The sequence below is a fragment of the Helianthus annuus genome, chromosome 15 (genome assembly GCF_002127325.2).
Source record: "Helianthus annuus cultivar XRQ/B chromosome 15, HanXRQr2.0-SUNRISE, whole genome shotgun sequence".
NCBI lineage: Eukaryota > Viridiplantae > Streptophyta > Magnoliopsida > Asterales > Asteraceae > Helianthus > Helianthus annuus.
In genome coordinates this window covers 2,384,274-2,404,771 of record NC_035447.2, presented here as the reverse complement: position 1 = coordinate 2,404,771, position 20,498 = coordinate 2,384,274, and the positions used below count along the sequence as shown (strand labels likewise).

At 34.9% G+C, this 20,498-nt stretch overlaps 1 protein-coding gene across 1 annotated transcript; it reads left to right on the top strand.

The window, feature by feature from the left end:
• Positions 1 to 897: 897 nt before the first annotated feature.
• LOC110909968 (ABC transporter B family member 4) lies at positions 898 to 16,180 on the top strand. The gene is made up of 11 exons (XM_022154689.2): positions 898 to 1,221; positions 2,183 to 2,478; positions 3,921 to 3,975; positions 4,895 to 5,070; positions 6,122 to 6,343; positions 7,269 to 7,507; positions 8,527 to 9,052; positions 10,400 to 10,673; positions 11,705 to 13,044; positions 14,079 to 14,372; positions 15,724 to 16,180. Exons 2-11 carry the CDS (start codon positions 2,227 to 2,229, stop codon positions 16,075 to 16,077), a joined length of 3,732 nt encoding a protein of 1,243 aa, XP_022010381.1. The 5' UTR covers positions 898 to 1,221; positions 2,183 to 2,226; the 3' UTR covers positions 16,078 to 16,180.
• The last annotated feature ends 4,318 nt before the right edge of the window (positions 16,181 to 20,498 follow it).

The window sequence follows — 20,498 nt, the reverse complement described above, 5'->3', positions numbered from 1 at the left end:
GAAGGATAATCAAACCTGAGTCAGAAAAGGTGGCAAATACCTAGAAGAAACACTAATATGATCAACGGATGGTTCAGATCTACAATAGTAAGTAAAAATACCAGGTTAAATAAGTACGAAAATGGAGAATAATTAAAAAATAAGGAAGAACACAATACATTTGAATGGCGTGGTTAAGATCTTCAACAATGGAATAAAAAACCCGAATCTGAAATACAAGGGGAACAGATCTAGTACCATCAGTAACAAAATCAACTAAACAAACTGAAAAAAATGAGTAACAATTAACAAAAAATTAATAAAACCATACCTGTTAATAAAATCGTTAAGATCAGGAAGCATAACGGAGTGATGGAGAATCAGAATAGTTGAGCGAGTGGAGAGGAAAGAAGAACGAAGGGTAGCGGCGGGGGGGAACTTTTAGGGTTTCTTCAAAAGGGGGTTCAGATCTACAATCGAAAGGAAACAAAATCAAACCAATAAACTGCTAAAAGAAAAAACCCTAATATAAAATACAAGGGGAACAGATCTAGTAACATCAGTAACAAAATCAACTCAAGAAACTGAAAAAATTGAATAACAATTAACAGAAATTGAATAAAACCATACCTGTTAATAAAATCGTTAAGATCCGGATTCATAACGGAGTGATGGAGAAGAAGAATAGTTGAGCGAGTGGAGAGGAAAGAACAACGAAGGGTAGCGGCGGGGGGGAACTATTAGGGTTTCTTCAAAAGGGGGTTCAGATCTACAATCGATAGGAAACAAAATCAAAGCCATAAACTGCGAAAATATAACAACAATGAACAATAATTTCCATACCTGCTAATAGCGTTGTTTAGAAGAGGAAACCTGTATGACTGATTGAGAAGAAGAAGTGTTGAGCGATGGAAGAAGGAGAGAAGAAAGAAGAAACATTGGTAGCGGCGATGAATAAAGTTTTAGGGTTTGTTAAACGTTTACCCCAAAACCGGGTTCTCAATTAGTGGTATACGTGGAGCAATTTAGGGTGTACACGTAAGTATAGTAAAGGATTTTTTGACAAGTGTCTTGGTTGATTGAGGTGATGACAAGTGTCAAAACCTAGTTGTTTTATTAGGTATAAAGATATAGCACGTATCCATTTTTCTCCTTTATGATTGTCAACTACAATTTCAACTTCTTCAGTCTCTGCACTGCACAGTAGTGTTCTTCGATCATACCGCCATTGTTACATTACAAGTAAGCTATGAATTCTCAATCTCTCCTCACTCACTTTTTTCATTGCTGCATCATCCGAGCCACAAAATCATCCAATCTACTATTTACAGATTTTGCATAATTTGATTCATTGCATGTTCATGATTCGTTACGTTTACGCAAATTCTGAGCCCTAAATCGTCTAATCGACTACTTTACTCTCTTCAATTCTTCGTTAAATTGCATTTTCATCATCAGATGCATGTTCGTTGTATACATACAGTAAATTGTGAGTTCTGAATTTCTTATTTTCATCATTTCATGTATGATGCCATAATCATATTTGATTGCGTTAGTTTAAAAGTAACAGAAGAATTAACAAGCTCTGTTTAGATTTTATGCGTTTTTTTCAACTGATTATGTTTGTGTTTGATTGAAATTTGGAAATAATTCTTATTCGACTCGAGTTTGTTGACCGGTTCGTGATCCGTAGGGTTTACGCAACATCTGAGACACAATTTGGTTATTAGCATTATCCGTATCCGTAACCGAAATCATCGGTTAATCGGCACGGTTTTTTTGGTTGACTTGTCGGTTTTCGGTTTGGTGCGGTTAATTTCGGTTAATAACCGAACCAAACAGTGGCTAAAATTTTTGTTTAGAAATACATGTAATTGATTTCAAATACATGAAATAGATATATAAATACATGAATTTAGTGTATAAATATAAACACATAATAAAACAAGAAATGGAAGTATATCAGCTAGAAATATATGAAGATTTAAATGATTCGACGGTATAAAAAATATCCGATAATCGATTTTCGGTTAATTCGGTTTTGGTTAATTTCGGTTCGGTTTTGTCGATTTCCGATAACCGATTATCTAATTGATTCATTGCATGTTCATTTTTCGGATTCCTGTTCGCTTTATATACAATTAAATAATTAATGATCACATTTACAGAATTTGGATCTTAATTTCATTGTTTCGTTATTCAGGTGCAAATTTAGTAATCAATAAATCGGTCGATAAGTCGGGTAAGATGAACTACGGTGTTGAAGAAGAGTCGGAATTGGGGAAGGAGAAGGGGAAAGAGAGGACTGATACGGTGCCGTTTTATAAGCTGTTTGCTTTCGCTGATGTTACTGATTACATGTTAATGATGATTGGTAGTGTTAGTGCTATGGGTAATGGACTATCAATGCCTCTAATGAATTTACTTTTGGGGGACCTTATTAATTCTTTTGGACAGACACAGAGTAATACTAATCACATTGTCGACGTTGTTTCCAAGGTATGTGTTTTATATATAGGAATATTCATGAAATTAAAATTACGAATAAGTTGTACCAACATTGACATAGTTTTTTGAGTTCACTGTCATTTACGTTCCTGTGGTTTGTCCACTTTTGCCATTTCAGACCAAATTTCAAAATTGTACAATTTTCCTCCTTGACATTCTCAAAACGTGTCATTTCAGTCCAAAAAATCTAGAATAATATGCCATTTTCGTCGCTGAACTAACTGAGTTTCTTTAACTGGGGTTAACTTTTTGGACTGAAATAGCAGGTTTCGATAATGTCTAGGAGGAAAATGGTACAATTTTAAAATTTAGTCTGAAATGACAAAAGTGGACAAACCATAGGGACGTATATGGCACTTAACTCTAGTTTCTTTTATTTGAAAAAAAAAACTAAAATGTAACATAAAACTATTAATGTGTTGCCAAAATCAAAAGTTAAAAAAAAAAAAAAAAATCTTGGTCAAAGCTAACATGACCACCAGTGCGGTGTTGCTCTTTCCATAGCCCTCATATGCAAGAATTGAATTAGAGGAGTTGTAGAAAAAATTGAACTCTACTTAGGCTCATCTTGTTAGTTATTTAAATATATATAGTATAATATATGTTAGTTAGTTAGTTATTTTATTGTAGTTATATATATAATTGTTTTTATGAGAATGTATATTATAGATAAATTATTATTCATGTAAATGAGAGCCTCATGAGTATGCCCAAACTTGATATATGAAGCCCGGGCCCGTTTAACTTAACAGGGCTAGAGCTTGAGCTTAGCTGGTGAAATACTTTTCAAGCTCGGCTCGTTGATTATTTGTTAATTATTTATTTATTTAACTATATAATTATTTTTATACATAGCACAATATATATTAACTATATATATAATTATTTTTATTATGTGATATGTATTTATGATATTAAGTATAAATTATTATATATTTATAAATAAGTGGCTCGCTTAGGTAGCTAGCAAGCATACCCAAACCCAAGCTCGATATATGAAGCTTGGGCTTGCTTATTAAACGAGCATATTTTAAGCTCGGGTCTAAGCTCGTTTAAGCTATTCGAGCTTTTAACAAGCCGATCTCGAGTAGCTTACGAGGGACTCGGGCAATTGGCTCATTTACACACTTACGCAAGAGCATACGTGTCATAGCCTCATTGGTTGTTGCATGGTGCAAGAGCATCGATCTTATGCAGCTATGTCTCCTGCGCCAAGTCGACACTGCATAGATATCCTAAAATTGACACATTACATTTTGTTATTGGATTTGAATTATTTGGAAAAAAACAATGGTTAATTTGGAAACTTTGATGGTCAACCAGTGTATTTTCATGATTTTCTCATGTGTATAATCTGCAAATTATTTATATTTAGTTAAATTATTTATTATCCAAAGTCTTATTGATGAATCAACTGAATGGGCCATATACAGGTAACGCTGAAATTTGTTTATCTGGCTGTTGGGTGTGGTGTTGCATCATTCCTCCGTAAGTACAAATCTTAGCAACCTAATATTCTTATTTATTTTTGGCATTGGGTTATGAAATTGATCAAACAAAGTTAATTACTTATAAATTATTATCGAACTTCTATATTATTCCACATCATATAATCACTTTCAAAGTGCACTTCTAAACAACTATTGGTGTTCATGATCTGCTTCAGTCGGTTTTGACGATAAATTATGGGCCGGGCTGCTGACACGATGTTCGGGGAAAAAGGTTCGGTTTTAGCGTTCGGTTTTTCGTCAAAAGGGGGTGGCGGCGCAACTTGTTGCCCGACTATCTACCATTGCTTTGTAATTGCCCTTTTTCGTGTGAAATGATATTGACGATAAAAAAAAATAAAAAAATAAAAAAAAAAATCGACAGATGGTTTGAACAACTTTTTTTTATTAGTGGAAGAATATTAGTTTGTATTGAATTTTTTTTATAGGGAATTCGAATTAGAATTCAAGAAACTGATTCAAATTCGAATTTGGTTCTATCCAGTTAAACCGAACTATGAGAAAAAGATAAGAAATCAATAAAAGTAATGATACACAAATAATGTATATGTATATGTATATGTATATATTTTAAATTTGGTCTTTCGGGTGGAATCAATATGACAATCACAAATTAGGATTCGATTCAAAACTGAATTCAGAACTCAAAATCATAACTTGAATCCAGTTCAACTCAAATTTCGGTTTCTTCAAGTCTGACACAAATAATGAACACTCTAGTTACAAGTTTCAAACCAAGACTGAGACCTTTAAACACCAAACTGCCAAAACCGAACCTTATAAATTTCAAACCAAGCGACTTGCTTGGGTTTGATCTATTTTAACGAATCTTATAAACAACCCCTAATTACCAATGTACCACCCTCTAATTGTTCTAATAAGTATTTATCTTTTTGTAGAGGTTTCATCGTGGACGATAACGGGAGAAAGACAGGCTGCAAGAATAAGGAGTTTGTATCTAAAAAACATATTACGACAAGATATATCCTTCTTTGACAAAGAAACAAATACGGGAGAAGTTATTGGCAGAATGTCAGGTGACACCGTTCGCATACAAGAAGCCATGGGGGAAAAGGTTTTCATATTTCAAGTTTCATTATTTTCAAAAGGTGTAAAGTACACGGATGGTCCCTTTGGTTTACCAAAATTTTGGATTTGGTCCCTAGCATTTCAAAAGTACACGAATGGTCCCTGTGGTTTGCACTTTGTAACGCATGGAGTCCCCAACCATCTAAAGGTTTTAGCATGTCCAAGTTAAATATGCTACAAAGTCCAAACCACATGCAGGGGCGTACCCACCTTATGAGGTGGGTGGGCGGCCGCACCTCCTGAAAAAAAAAATTTAGTGGTATTTTTCGCTAAAAATCTCGACCGCACCCCTTGGAAATTTTCGTCCGCACCCCTTGAAAAATTCCGACCGCTCCCCTTGGAAAATTCAGACTGCTTCCTTCGAAAATTTTCGTCCGCACCCCTTAGAAAAAAATGTCAGGAATTTATATAAAAAAAATTGTGAACACGGATTGAAACCCGATCAAATTATGTACACAAGTTAGCCCATTAACCCCTTTAATAAAACTTAAATTCAATCCATCAAGCCCAATAACTTAATATCCATTAAAGCCTAACCCAACTACTAGGAAGTTAGGAACTAGGGTTTGATTGTTTAAAAATTGAACTTTGATGCTTTTTTGTTTGTTAATGGGATAGGAAGTTAGGAACTATGGTTTGATTGTTTGAAAATTGAAATGGACCCGGCCCGATCTGATTTGACTGGCTATGAAACTTTGTTTGTTTGTGTTTACTTGTTTTACTTGACCCGACCCGACCCGCTATGAACCGATTTTTTTTATATAGCTAGGGGTCTAAAATCTTCAAAAATTTTCTGCACCCCCAGGATTAAAATCCTAGGTCCGCCACTGACCACATGGGCCATCCATGTACTTTTGGAAAAAGTTGGGGACTAAATGCGTTACAAAGTGCAAACCACAGGGACCATCTGTGTATTTTTGAAAAGCTAGGGACCAAATCCAAAAATTTAGTAAACCAGAGGGACCATCCGTGTACTTTACACTTTTCAAAAGTTATAAAATATTTGCAGACAACCAATAAGATATTATATATTCCAGGTTGGAAAATTCACACAACTATTATCAACATTTGTGGGAGGTTTTGTGGTAGCATTTGTCAAGGGATGGTTTCTTACACTTGTCATGTTAACCGCTATTCCTCCGATGGTAATTTCTGCTTCGGCTATGTCGGTAGTGATAGCGAAGATGGCATCACAAGGCCAAACTGCTTATGCTAAAGCAGCCACTGTAGTCGAACAGACAATTGGCTCAATCAGGACGGTAAAGGATTAAATTGGTACATGTACTTTTAAAAGTTCAAAACTTCATGCATATCCTTCTAAATTTAATACACATTTATCCTTTCAAAACACTTTGTGTCATAGATATATAAATTCAGTTACATATAGAAGTTTGTTTCACTGAATCGTATCAGCGCACATTGTTCTCTTCGTTTATTCAGTGAAACAAAAGTAACATGAAATTGGCAAATTTGATATCTTTATCGTTTTGAAAGGGTAGATATGATGTATCATTCTAAATTTTATAATAATATTATGAATAAATTACTGTTTTCGTCCCTGTGGTTTGTAAAAATCACTATTTCAGTCCATTTGTTTAAAAATTGCGATTTCAGTCCCTGTGGTTTCAATTTCGTAACCATTTCAGTCCATCTCGTAACCATTTCAGTCCCTGTACTTAACAGAATAATGGATTGAAATGGTTACGAAAGTGAAACCACAGGGACTGAAATGGTTACGAAAGTGAAACCATAGGGACTGAAATCACAATTTTTAAACTAATGGACTGAAATAGTGATTTTTTACAAACCACATGGACGAAAACAGTAATTAACTCTAATATTATATTTGTTCCGTTCAAAACACTATTAAAAAGTATTAACTTATAACAGTGTATTTCACATAATAAATGAATAGTAACACACTGTAATTACATGATATCAGCACCTCATGCTCTCTTGGTTTAACTGAAACAAGCTGTTATAAGTAAGAGTTTTGTTTTATTTACTTTGAAATCGGCAAACATGTTATTTTTACTGTTTTAAAGGGCAAGTATTATATTATGATATGTAATATTTTAAACTTTTAGAATGATATACATGAAATTGCAATCAAACAAAAATATCTAAAGTTCTACACCAATTATGATTAATATCGTTTACGGATCACTTTTTTTTTTCTTCTAGGTTGCATCTTTCACGGGGGAGAAAAAAGCAGTTGCAGATTACAATAAATCACTTGTTGTTGCTTACAGTTCTAGTGTTCATGAAGGCCTCGTCGCTGGCGTTGGTCTTGGATCGATGACTTTTATTCTGTTCTGTAGTTACGCATTGGCTGTTTGGTTTGGTGCAAAGATGATACTAGAAAGGGGATACACTGGTGGGGATGTGCTTACTGTAATATTTTCTGTGCTGACTGGATCCATGTAAGCACATATTTATTCTTTCTTTACCCAACTAGATGTGGGCCGGGCCGAATCTTGTTTTATCTCCAACGAGTGAAAAATAATAGCTTTAAAGGTAACGGGTCATCGTCACATCATCATCATCATACTCACTAAATCCCACCAATAGCAAAGCTAAGGTAGGGTCTGAGGAGGGTAAGATGTAGACAGTCTTACCACTACCCCGTAGGAATAGAGAGGTTGCTTCCAGTGAGACCCCCAGCTCGATTTAAAGGTAACGGGTAAATTGATTTAAAAGGTCCAACGGGCAGAAAGGCATCCAAGATGCATTTTGAACGTATATATAGGGATGACATTTTCCAACATGACCCAAAACATAAAATGAAAAAAAAAAACCAGGTTTATGGTTGTCATATCTTATATGTTTAATAAACGCCTAAATAGGTCCTATTCGGGTTGACCTGTTTAATTAAACCGGTCATGTTTGGGTTGACCTGTTTAATTAAATGGTCATGTTCAGGCTGACCTATTTAACATGTTTAACTAAACATGTCGACCCGATAACCCGTTTAACTCAGTTTTTACAACCCACCAACCCGATTAGCATGTTTACAACTTGATAACTACCCACCAACCGTTTGACACGCTTAGATAAATGGGTTAAACAAGCCATGTTAGTTTTACATGATTTTAAATGTGTGCGGGAGGGGGGGGGGGGTTGATTTTTTGACATGGATAAGAAAATAGGTCGTGTTCAGTTGAACAGTTCAACCCGCTAACCCGACACGATTGACACCCCTAAACCATTTCATTCAAGGAACTATTATAGTACTGAAACAGCATAGCTTATTGTGATCAATAACTGACACGCACAAACTACATATAAAGAAAAACTTAAATCTTTATTGGGAACAATAAGTTTATGGTCAAACCAAGTAACCAACCCAACCCGTCCATACTAATTTTACACGTGTTGACACGCTCATTTTGTCACCTCTAACATAATTTTCTATCTGTATTCATAAAATTGTGTTTTCTAGGTCACTCGGGCAAACATCTCCCTGTTTGAGTGCATTTGCTGCGGGTCGGGCAGCAGCATTCAAGATGTTTGAAACTATAAATCGAAAGCCTGAAATAGACGCGTATGACAAAAAGGGGAAAGTATTAAACGATATTCGCGGTGACATAGAATTAAAAAATGTGTATTTTAGATATCCAGCAAGACCAGATGAAGAAATATTTAGCGGGTTTTCACTCTGCATCTCCAGTGGAACAACTGCAGCTTTGGTTGGTCAAAGTGGTAGCGGAAAGTCAACGGTGATTAGCCTAATAGAGAGATTTTATGATCCTCAACAAGGGGAAGTTCTTATTGATAATATTAATTTAAAAGATTTTCAACTAAAATGGATTAGAGAGAAAATTTCTCTTGTTAGCCAAGAACCGGTTCTGTTTACATCCAGCATTAAGGATAATATATTGTATGGGAAAGATGATGCGTCTGCGGATGAAATTCGAGTTGCGGCCGAGCTCGCTAATGCTGCCAAGTTCATTGATAAACTACCTCAGGTTTTGTAACTTACTAAAACTTATAAGAGTAAAGTACACGGATGGTCCCTGTGGTTTACCAAAATTTTGGATTTGGTCCCTGGCTTTCCAAAAGTACACGAATGGTCCCTGTGGTTTGCATTTTGTAACGCGTTTAGTCCCTAGTTTTTTTCTAAAAGTACACGGATGGGCCTTGTGGTTTGCACTTTGTAACACGTTTAGTCCTTAACTTGGACTTGCTGAAACCTTTAAATTTGTTGGCTAGGGACTAAATGTGTTACAAAGTACAAACCATAGGGACCAAATCCAAAATTTTAGTAAACTTACTTTACTCAACTTATAATTTATTTATTGTGTTTTTTGATGTAACATAATCTGTTTAGAGGGTGTTTAGAAATTGATTACCTGAATAGTTTATATGATTATTTGAGAGTGAAGTTAACTGTTTGAATTAAAGTAATTTTAAATTGCTTATTCCAAACTGCTACTTTCAATCAGATATAAACAGATATCTAATTAAATAAGCAATCTCAGTTCTCAAACACCACTAAAGATTAAGGTCACATGTATATTAAATTAAAACTATACTTTATAGATCAACCGTTTATGTACCCGCTTTCACTTAAACCAACAATAGCAAAAAATAATAAATGACTATCAATGGAAATGCATTTAATGTATTGGAAAAGACAATATACCCTTGTATCTGTCTGCCAAACATTTTGACGTAAAAAAACTTAGGTGATTATAAATTTTATTAGAGTTAATTGCTGTTTTCGTCCATGTCAAAAATCACTATTTCAGTCCATTAGTTTAAAAATTGCGATTTCAGTCCCTGTGGTTTCACTTTCGTAACAATTTCAGTCCACCTCGTAGCCATTTCAGTCCTTGTACTAACAAAATAAATGGATTGAAATGGTTACGGAAGTGAAACCACAGGGACTGAAATGGTTACGAAAGTGAAACCACGGGGCTTGAAATCGCAATTTTTAGACTAATAGACTGAAATAGTTATTTTTGACAAACCACAGGGACGAAAACAGTAATTAACTCATTTTATTAATATTTGGCATGGCTTTTGTAGGATCTAGCATAAACGAAACCGTATACAGATCTAAATTGTAACGTTTTGGAAAAAAAGGGTTAATACTTTGGTAACCTCTAGGGCTGTTCACGGCTTGGTTCGAATTTTAAACCGAGCTGAAAACTTGAGCTTGAGCTCAACTCGGTTAAAGAAAATGGCTTAGCGTGACTCAATTTGGCTCGCTTACAAAATGGGCCAGTTTTGACCTTTTTATAGCAAGGTTCCTCTTACATACATTATTTGCTGATTTTCATTAAATTGTTGGTTGGTTTGTAAACATTTAGGGGTTGGACACCATGGTTGGTGAGCACGGAACACAACTCTCCGGCGGACAGAAGCAAAGAATTGCTATTGCCAGAGCCATTCTTAAAGATCCCAGAATCCTTCTTCTGGATGAAGCAACAAGTGCTCTCGATGCAGAGTCCGAGAGGGTTGTGCAGGAGGCGTTGGACAGGATCATGGTCAATAGAACAACCGTCATCGTTGCACATCGTTTAAGCACAGTCAGAAATGCTGACATGATTGCAGTTATTCACAGGGGAAAGATGGTTGAGAAAGGTATACTCGTTTAATAGTCCCAGCCCTATACTTGTCGGGTTCGCGGGTATCGGGTATACACCGTTATGATCTTATGTAATTCTCATTACTTGAAATTGAAACCAGTATTAGACTATGGGCCCACTGTCTAATAACCAGATCTTACACTCACACCAAACAACCTACTTGAAATATTGAGTACTTAAATACACTTCTAATATTTCTACATTTTTTAAAAATTTCAAGTTTATAACAACTTCTAAATATTATTCGTTATATTTTTGGAATATTGGATTTTAATAATCCCAACTATTCGCTATTGGCCGCCAACAGTCCCAACTTAAAAAATAACCACTGGCAGTCCCAACTATTGACATATTGGCCACCAATGGTCCCTGACTAATAGAACCCTAACGCCGTTAGTCTCCGGTCGCCGGAAAACCGTTTTTGGCCAGAAAAAGGTTTCTAAAGGTCCGATATAAAGTTACAAAGGGGTCTGGGACGAAAATGTTGAGTTTTCCGGCCAAAAAGTTGAGTTTTCCGGCCAAAAAGAAGTTTTCTGGTTAAAAAAAAAATGAGTTCCTAAAGGTCCGTAATAATGTTAGAAAGATGTTTGAGACGAAAATGTTGAGTTTTCCGGCGAAAAACGTTTTTCCGGCGACCGGAGACTAACGGCGTGAGGGTTCTGTTATTCAGGGTCCATTGGAGGCCAATATGTTAATAGTTGGGACTGCCAGTGGTTATTTTTTAAGTTGGGAGTGTTGGCGGCCAACGGCGAATAGTTGAGATTACTAAAATCCAATATTCCTATCTTTTTTGAAATTATATATCGTATTAACGTATTCAGTTCGATGCTGGTAAATGGGTAAGAGAATGGTTTCAGGCAATCACGCAGGTGTCACCGTATAACATATATGTCTTAAGCCCGTCAAGTTTTATCACATCCCAAATGTTTCAAGTTTCGGTTTTCTATCAGGACCTATATCGATTTTTTACCGTTCCTTCTCAAAATCGAAACATTTTAACAATTTGTAAATTAAAATTTTGATCAGGATCGCATTCAGAGCTAGTCCAAGATCCTGAAGGAGCATACTCTCGACTTATTAAATTACAGGAAGTTAATAGTGGTTCAGAACATCATAACTCAGAAGACCAAGATAAATCAGAAACCGAAAAAGAACTCACAAATATATCAAACTCTCGGTCATTTGATTTGTCGCCGCAAATCAACGACCCACCACCAGAATCCATGAAGAAAGACGTCGATGAACCCTTAAAACACCCGCCAAAAGTGCCACTCCGACGACTTGCATATCTAAACAAACCAGAAATGCCAGTTCTCATAATCGGTTCAATAGTTTCTATTATAAACGGTGCGGTATACCCGACTTTCGGCATACTGCTTTCCAGGATGATCAAAACATTTTATGAGCCACCGAATAAAATGAAATCAGACTCGAAGTATTGGGCTTTAATGTTCGTAATCCTGGGAGTAGTGGCGTTTGTAGCGTATCCAGGGAGGTCTTATCTGTTCGCTGTTGCCGGATCTAAACTTATAAAAAGGATCAGATCATTATGCTTCGAAAAAGTAGTGAACATGGAGGTCGGTTGGTTCGACAAGCCGGAAAACTCTAGCGGTGCTATCGGTGCACGGCTGTCGGCTGATGCCGCCAATGTTCGTGGGTTGATCGGTGACGCGCTTGCTCAAATTGTCCAAGACGCATCGTCTGCGGCTGCCGGTTTAGTAATCGCTTTTGCGGCTTGCTGGCAGTTAGCTTTCGTAATTCTTGCACTGGTTCCGATAATGAGCGTTAACGCGTATGTTCAGATGCAATATTTGAAAGGGTTTAGTAATGCTAAATATATGTACGAGGAAGCAAGTCAGGTGGCGAATGATGCAGTCGGGAGTATAAGGACAGTAGCGTCTTTTTGCGCAGAGGAGAGAGTTATGGAGCTTTATATACAAAAATGTGAGTGCCCGAAGAAAACCGGGATTAAACAAGGTTTAATCAGCGGGATCGGGTTCGGGGTTACGTTATTTTTAGTTTATTGTATGTATGCAGCCAGTTTCTACGCTGGAGCGCGGTTTGTTGAAGCCGGAAACACAAATTTCGAAAATGTGTTTAGGGTATTCTTTGCTCTAATGTTCGCTGCAATAGGAGTGTTTCAATCGAGTTCACTTGCACCTGATACAACTAAAGCTAAAAGCTCCGCGGCCTCGGTTTTTGCAATTCTTGACCGAGAGTCGGAAATTGACCCGAGTGATGTATCGGGTTTGACTTTGGAAACGGTCAAAGGGGACATCGAGATTCGTCATGTTAGCTTTAAATATCCTACACGACCTGATGTTGAGATATTTCGTGATTTATGCTTAACCATCCATAGTGGCAAGGTAACTTCCCTTCTTTTTTTAACATTATTTTCTATATAGTAAAGAGTGAATTTCAATGATTGTCCTTTATCTTTATACCAATTTTCAGGCGCTGTCCTTTATGTTCAAAATTGACGAGTTTTGTCCTTTATGTTTTCATATCATACACGTTTGTCCTTTAGGCCTAACCCAGTTAGTTTTTTCAGTTAAATTTGGCCATGTGCTTTGCACATGAGGGCATTTTTGTTAATTCAAAGGTTTCAGAAGCTTTGCGCTGTAAATCTGCCGTTGAACTTACCTTTGAATTGACAAAAATGCCCTCATGTGCAAAGCATATGTCCAAATTTAACTGAAAAAACTAACTGGGTTAGGCCTAAAGGACAAAACGTGTATGATATGAAAACATAAAGGACAAAACTCATCAATCTTGAACATAAAGGACAACGCCTGAAAATGGGTATAAAGATAAAGGACAATCCTTGAAATTCACTCTATAGTAAATTTCACGTATGGACTTTAAATTAGTCGAAATTTCACTTTTAATTTGACATAAATGGGTAAATATGTCTCTTTTTAATTTAACGTAAAAAAAGGGTAAATTGCATTTTACGTCCTTTAAGTTTCAAATTTCAGGCGTTGTCCTTTAACTAATGAAATTATAGCAGATGTCCTTTATGTTCTGATTTCTTTACGCCTTAAAAAGATTACGAAAATAAAGGACATCCACCGTAAAAAAATTTGAAACATAAAGGACATCTGCTATAAAGAAATTACAGAATGGTGGACATCTGTAGTAATTTCGTTAGTTAAAGGATAGCGGCTGAAAATTTGCTGAAACTTAAAGGACGTATAATGCAATTTACCCTTTTACTTATTAGGTGTTTGGATAAGTGTTTATTCAAAAATGATATTTGGGTACGGTTATTATTAACCAATATATTAGTTAAACCGACAAAAAATAACATTTTCTTTCAAATATATTTGTTTGTGAAATGAAAATAAAAGTATTTTAAATTATGTTATAGAATGTTAATATCTATTCATTCTTTCTTCAGACAGTGGCATTGGTTGGTGAGAGTGGAAGTGGGAAATCAACGGTTATCCAACTCTTACAAAGATTCTATAACCCGGATTCGGGTTGTATCACATTAGATGGAACCGAGTTATACAAATTTCAACTCAAGTGGCTAAGGTTGCAAATGGGTCTAGTTAGCCAAGAGCCCGTGTTGTTCAATGACACCATTCGAGCCAATATTGCGTATGGAAAGGACGTTGATGCAACCGAGGCCGAAATCTTAGCCGCTTCCGAGTTGGCCAATGCCCACAACTTCATCAGCGGGTTGCACCAGGTTTGTCTATCTCACATTACCAATAAGTAAATTACGATTTTATAACTATGTTTGTCTTATAAATATATATAAACTCATAAGAATATGAGCGGTTTGGTCCTCAAAACTTTTGTTTGGTTCATCGTTTATGATTTATTTATATTAAACATAGACTATGGGAGTATGGGTAACTTTCAACTCCTTCGACTCGTTTATCTTCTAGTTAAAATTTCACGGAGTGAAAGTAACCATTTTTGCGGCCAGATTTGGTTGTGTCAAATCAATCTTCAAACATTTTTTTTACTTTATTGAAATGTATTAGTAGATGATGTTTATATAATGATTACAAAAACCACTATTACAACAATAATCAAAATATTTGAATAAATACAATCTAAGATGATATTCATAAAAATATATTTTGTATGAGTTTCACTCCATTCCTCCGGGTTGGGTTCACCCGCAAATACATATTGTCACATTCGAAAGTTCCTTGATATTCCTTGATAACAATTTGTATTGAACATGATTAAAAAAACAATAATACTTAAAATCAACAAATATAAAGTGACATTTAGAAGTTTGTATGCGCTTACTAATATATGTAACTTTCAACTTGTTCAATATAAAACACAACTCAAATCAACTTAATAGTTATGTATCGGGTATGATAACAAAAACAATAATAAACAAAACCCATGAAAATAAAAGTGATCTTTAGAAATTGAGTAAACTGCCATTTTGGTCCCTGAGGTTTGGTCACTTTTGCCACTTTAGTCCAAAACTCAAACTTTTTAAATCTGGGTCCCTGTGGTTTCACTTTTATTGCCATTTTGGTCCAAAAATGAAATCAACTGATATTTGGCTAATAAAATCCTGATATTTTGTCCTTTTCCTTAGGGGCAAAATGGTCAAATATCAGCTGATTTCATTAATTTAATTAATAATGTGTTATAATAAAATCATATTGACCGTTTTGCCCATGAGGAAAAGGACAAAATAACAGGATTTTCTTAGCTAAATATCAGCTAATTTCATTTTTGGGCCAAAATGGCAATAAAAGTGAAACCACAGGACCCAGATTTAAAAGGTTTGAGTTTTGGACTAAAGTGGCAAAAGTGACCAAACCTCAGGGACCAAAATGGCAGTTTACTCTTAGAAATTTGTATGCATTAATATATCTGTAACATTAATATATATATAACTCATCCAATGTTTTACTTTTAGCTATAGTATTTTGATTTTGACACAGTTGATATAAAACATAACTCAAATAAACTTTTTTACAAGTTAACATATAGCTACCACCTCCACTGATAAAGATTCATTCAATAACTAGTAACAACGAACTAAATGACGTGTAAATTCGCAGGGTTACAATACAATGGTAGGGGAAAGAGGAATACAAATGTCGGGTGGCCAGAAACAAAGAGTAGCAATTGCTAGAGCCATTGTAAAAAGTCCTAAGATACTACTGCTAGATGAGGCCACAAGTGCACTAGACGCTGAATCAGAAAGAGTGGTTCAAGACGCATTGGATAGGGTCATGGTTGACCGGTCAACAGTGGTCGTGGCTCACAGGTTGTCGACAATTAAGGGGGCTGATGTCATCGCAGTTGTAAAAAATGGAGTGATAGTTGAGAAAGGAAAGCATGAAGAACTAATCGGTATCAATGATGGTTTCTATGCATCTTTAGTTGCACTTCATGTGAGTTCTTCAAATTAGCTACCACCTTTTCCTTTGGTAGATTATACAAGTCAGCAAGTTTATCTATGTGTTATGTATTATATAAGTGTGAGCTTTAGTTACTATTAATGGCAAATGAATGTTAATGTGTTTCAATATGTTTTTTTTCTTTCTTTTTGAAATCCATGATTATGATTTATGTGTGGTGGAAGCTTTTATCATATTCCAATGTTTTTATAATTGAATTGAATCAGACAGGTAAATCGGGTAAAAATTTGTATGCACAACCGACCCGATTGAGTACTCTGTGTTCATTTGGGCTAGTGCATAAAGCGGTTGTATCGGCGAACTTTTCCAAATTTATTATTTACAACTTCAGTTTCCATATTTTATCAACATTGCAAATCCACCACACAAAAGATGAAGTAGTCTCATTATGTCTTAAATTAGTTGTATAAATACTTAAAAATTTTATATTATTTGTTACACCTCCTAGTTTTTGAAAGATGGCTCGATTCAACCAATGGACTCATAAGACGACTAATTCGATGACCCTAGTGAGAACCCTAAGCTTTAAACTATAAACTACACACCCCCTCTCTTACTCTTCATCTCTTAATTCTTGTGGAATTATTAACTATAATCAATGTATTCACTTGTGATCGAGTCATTGTTGCAACATGTACTAAAGTGAGATTATGATGAGCAAATTTCTTCACCTCTCTTTATTAATTCAACTAGCTTATAAACATGTGTATTACACGAATTAATTATAAAAAAAAACTTAGATTGAATAATATTTTAATTTATAAGTGTTACAAACCCATTTATTACACACATAAAACATCAAAACAAACGTAAATTATACTTCCATATAATCCTGATCACATAGTTAAAAAAGTGTAATAATAGTATAATCTAATTATAATTTTTCCAATTAGTATTAATATAAGGATGGTTTAGTAAAAAAGATCTAATTATTGTATATTTTTTATTTTATGATAATATTTAATAGAATACATTGTATTTATCTAATAATATTAATTAAATAGTACATCGTATCATCGTTATTAACATATTTAAATTAAACTTATTATATTAGTAAGGAAAAGGAATATAAAAATATTTTAAAATAAAATGTAAGTCTAAATTGTAAGATTGAAAGAGACAGTGGCACGTGACAATAATTGGAATCCTATGTTAAGAGTTAAATTAGATTTGATGTTTTATTTTTAACTTTATCATCTTTATCAATAACATTTGGTTTTAGAAATATATGTGGTTAATGAGATGTTATATTACCAAATAAAGTTGTTACAATAATGCATAAATAATTAAAATGGAGATAATAATAATAATAGTTTTGTTATAAATAATAATAAACTAACGATTAAAAGGCTTCTGATTTTAAAGGATATTCATATCAAATACAAACATATTAATAAAAATATAATGACCCTTTATCGTATGTCATAGAGGCGAAGATAATTTTGATCACTAATATGTAAAATCGGTATATTCAAAAGATAAAGTAATTCTTATATTTTTATCTCTATATCGTATAGTATAATTTATTAACCCAAGCATCATGGTATATCAATTTCTTTTGTGCGAGAGGATGTTTATTTAAAATTATTTATTATGGTGAATAATGGTGCTTGTATTAATTTACTTATTATTTATTATGGTTGAGATATCGTGAGAAATTGACACATGACATTTTGGTGGAATCCTTTATTATGAGAGAATGTCATATGGTATTAAGTGGACTCTTTAATTAGTATTAGATTAGATGGAAAAAGATCAAATAGGAAGTTAATTTTGGCTAGGAAGGATAGGAAGCCATAGGATTATGACATGTGGCAAATTTTAAAATAAAGAGAAAGGTATTTTAGTCAATCTCATCATTTCTTCTTCCTTCTTCTCCCCAGTTACTTCAAAACACACCATTTTCAAAACCCACCATCTCCAACCTTTTCTTCACTTACTATCTCAATAATCACTACATTATAGTGTGATTTTCGTCATCAATCAATGATTCAAACACCCGATCAACGTGTTCTTCAGCTTTTTTCGAAGAAAACCCAGTTTAATTTCATTCAAAATCTCGTTTTTTCTGGTGATTTTGAAGATAATCACTCGATTTGTTCGATTCAATTGCTGATAAGTGTTTCTATCATACAAATTTCGTCATATCGGCTTCTATCCATGTAAGAAATTCTTTAATTTCATTTTCACGATCTGGGTTTTTATTTAGTCATTGCGTTTTACGATCTTGGCGGCCGGGGGCGGCAGCCCCTGGTAGCGGGGTCCAAGGGGCAGAGCCTCTGGCTGGGGTTGAATTGCTGTACTAAAAACGCATCAGAAAAATTAATTTTCCAGAAATTGGCTCATTTTGAAGACAGTAATTCGTAGACAATTCAGACAGTTCACAGACAATTCACAAACAGTTTTATGTGTCTATTGCGTTTTAGAAATTAGAGAGTTTTCTGTGTTTTCTGGCTATTGCGTTTTAGAAAAAACACATTTTTAAGTGTCTTTAGTCATTGCGTTTTAGGTAAAACACATTTTTGAAGTGTTTTTAGTCATTGCGTTTTAGGTAAAACACATTTTTAGGTGTTTTCAGTCCATTGCGTTTTACAGAGAACACTTTCTTTTGTTTTTTTAGGTCATTGCGTTTTAGAAATGAGACATTTTTAAGTGTTTTCTAGCCATTGCGTTTTACAAATAAAACATTTCTTTGTGTTTTCTGGCCATTGCGTTTTACAAATAAGACATTTCTTTGTGTTTTTTGTGCATTGCGTTTTAGGTAAAACACTTTTTTATGTGTTTTCAGTCCATTACGTTTTAGAAATAAGACATTTCTTTGTGTTTTCTGGCCATTGCGTTTTACAAAAAAAGACATTTCTTTGTGTTTTTTGTGTATTGCGTTTTAGAAAAATGCCATTTTTAGGTTTTTTTTTTTCAGTGCGTTTTACGTAACTGGGGGTTTTTCTATTGCGTTTTACACAACCGGGTTTAAATTTTTTTTTAAATATAGCAATAGTATACTCGTTTTAAAGATAAAAAAGCGCTCGTTTTTTGGTGCAATTTTTATAAAAAAAAATAAGGTCGTATGAAAGAGTTATTAACGTTTAAAAAATGGGGGGAATTGGAGGAGAGAGAAACTATTGGCTTGAATTGATTAGAATACCCCTAAACAAACTCATGCGCCTCTTTTTCTTCCCTTTAATTTCCATCATTTAATCTTAGCCCTTGATTAACTAAATGGATGGTCAAGATCACTTCCTATCCTTCCTAGCCAAATAAACTTCCTATTGTATCTCCACCCTAGATTAGATTAGATAAGACAACTTTAAAGCCAACCTATATTAGCAACTAGCTTACATTTTCACCATAATTACAGCTACCTAAATTTTACATGTTAATTGTTGACATGGAATGAATTGATGCCGCGACAGTTATGTAGCACTCTTTTGTAGATAACTCAGTCTTTTACATAAAGATTTAACTTAAAGTAACTTTCATGTCATTATAAAACTTGGAAGCAAGGGACAATGTTAACCAACAAAAACCAGCCCTTCAACCAACAAACCCCATCCACCATGGCATCTTCCTTTCTCTTCCACTTTTCATCCTCCTCTTGTGACGCGTAGCGATAGCTGACAACCGATGGCGTATGTCCAGATCAAGCTTAATATTTAGGTTTACACCCATATGAGATCCGCCCCTAGAGCTTAACATGGGCAGCACCTCCTATAGTCCTATATAAAGGAGGGCTAAGTACCTAACCCCTAGAGCACTCTAGATATCTTGTACATACATATATATACATATACACTATAGATTTAATATATCGAATCTCTAAGTATTTAATCATTAAAGGGTGATACTGAGACCATGGTCTGAAATCCAGTCTGTGTGAGTGGTATGGGAGAGATTTAGTGTACTAAGGGACCTAAGTTCGATTCCTGCTCTCCCCGTTATTTTCTGCTGCACCTGGTGATGATGAGAGACTAAGCGAGTAAGCGGTGATCGCTAGTTCGATCCTTGAACTGAGCGGGTTTTACCTCACCGCACTGTCGTGTTTTCGGACGAGTGCTTACAAGCTTTGGCTCTAGATGATGGTTTTCCTCAGTTCAGATACGAGTGTATTCTAATATGATGAATTTCACGAGTATCTCGTTTGGATGATTCGTTGACGTTAAAAAAAGTTGTCCAAATTACAAAATCTCCTTTCAAGTAAAAACCAACGGGCCAATGATCTTTAGATCAAGTGGTAGAGGGCTTGCATTTCTCTTGAGAGATGCATGTTCGACTCCCATTTGGTGCAGAGTGAGGCACTGGTGGGCAATGATAGGAGACCCAGGAAACCTGGGTTGGATCCTTGAGCCAAACGGGTTTTACCGGTAATTTCACTGTCGTGCCTACGGGCGGGTGGGTTACCGGGTTTTCCTCGG

Excerpts from the sequence above, each read along its gene's own strand:
- LOC110909968 (XM_022154689.2), top strand. The coding sequence starts at position 2,227 with ATGAACTACGGTGTTGAAGAAGAGTCGGAATTGGGGAAGGAGAAGGGG. Across the intron at positions 2,479-3,920 it reads TTGTCGACGTTGTTTCCAAG|GTAACGCTGAAATTTGTTTA; the intron begins GTATGTGTTTTA and ends GGCCATATACAG. Across the intron at positions 13,045-14,078 it reads TAACCATCCATAGTGGCAAG|ACAGTGGCATTGGTTGGTGA; the intron begins GTAACTTCCCTT and ends TTCTTTCTTCAG.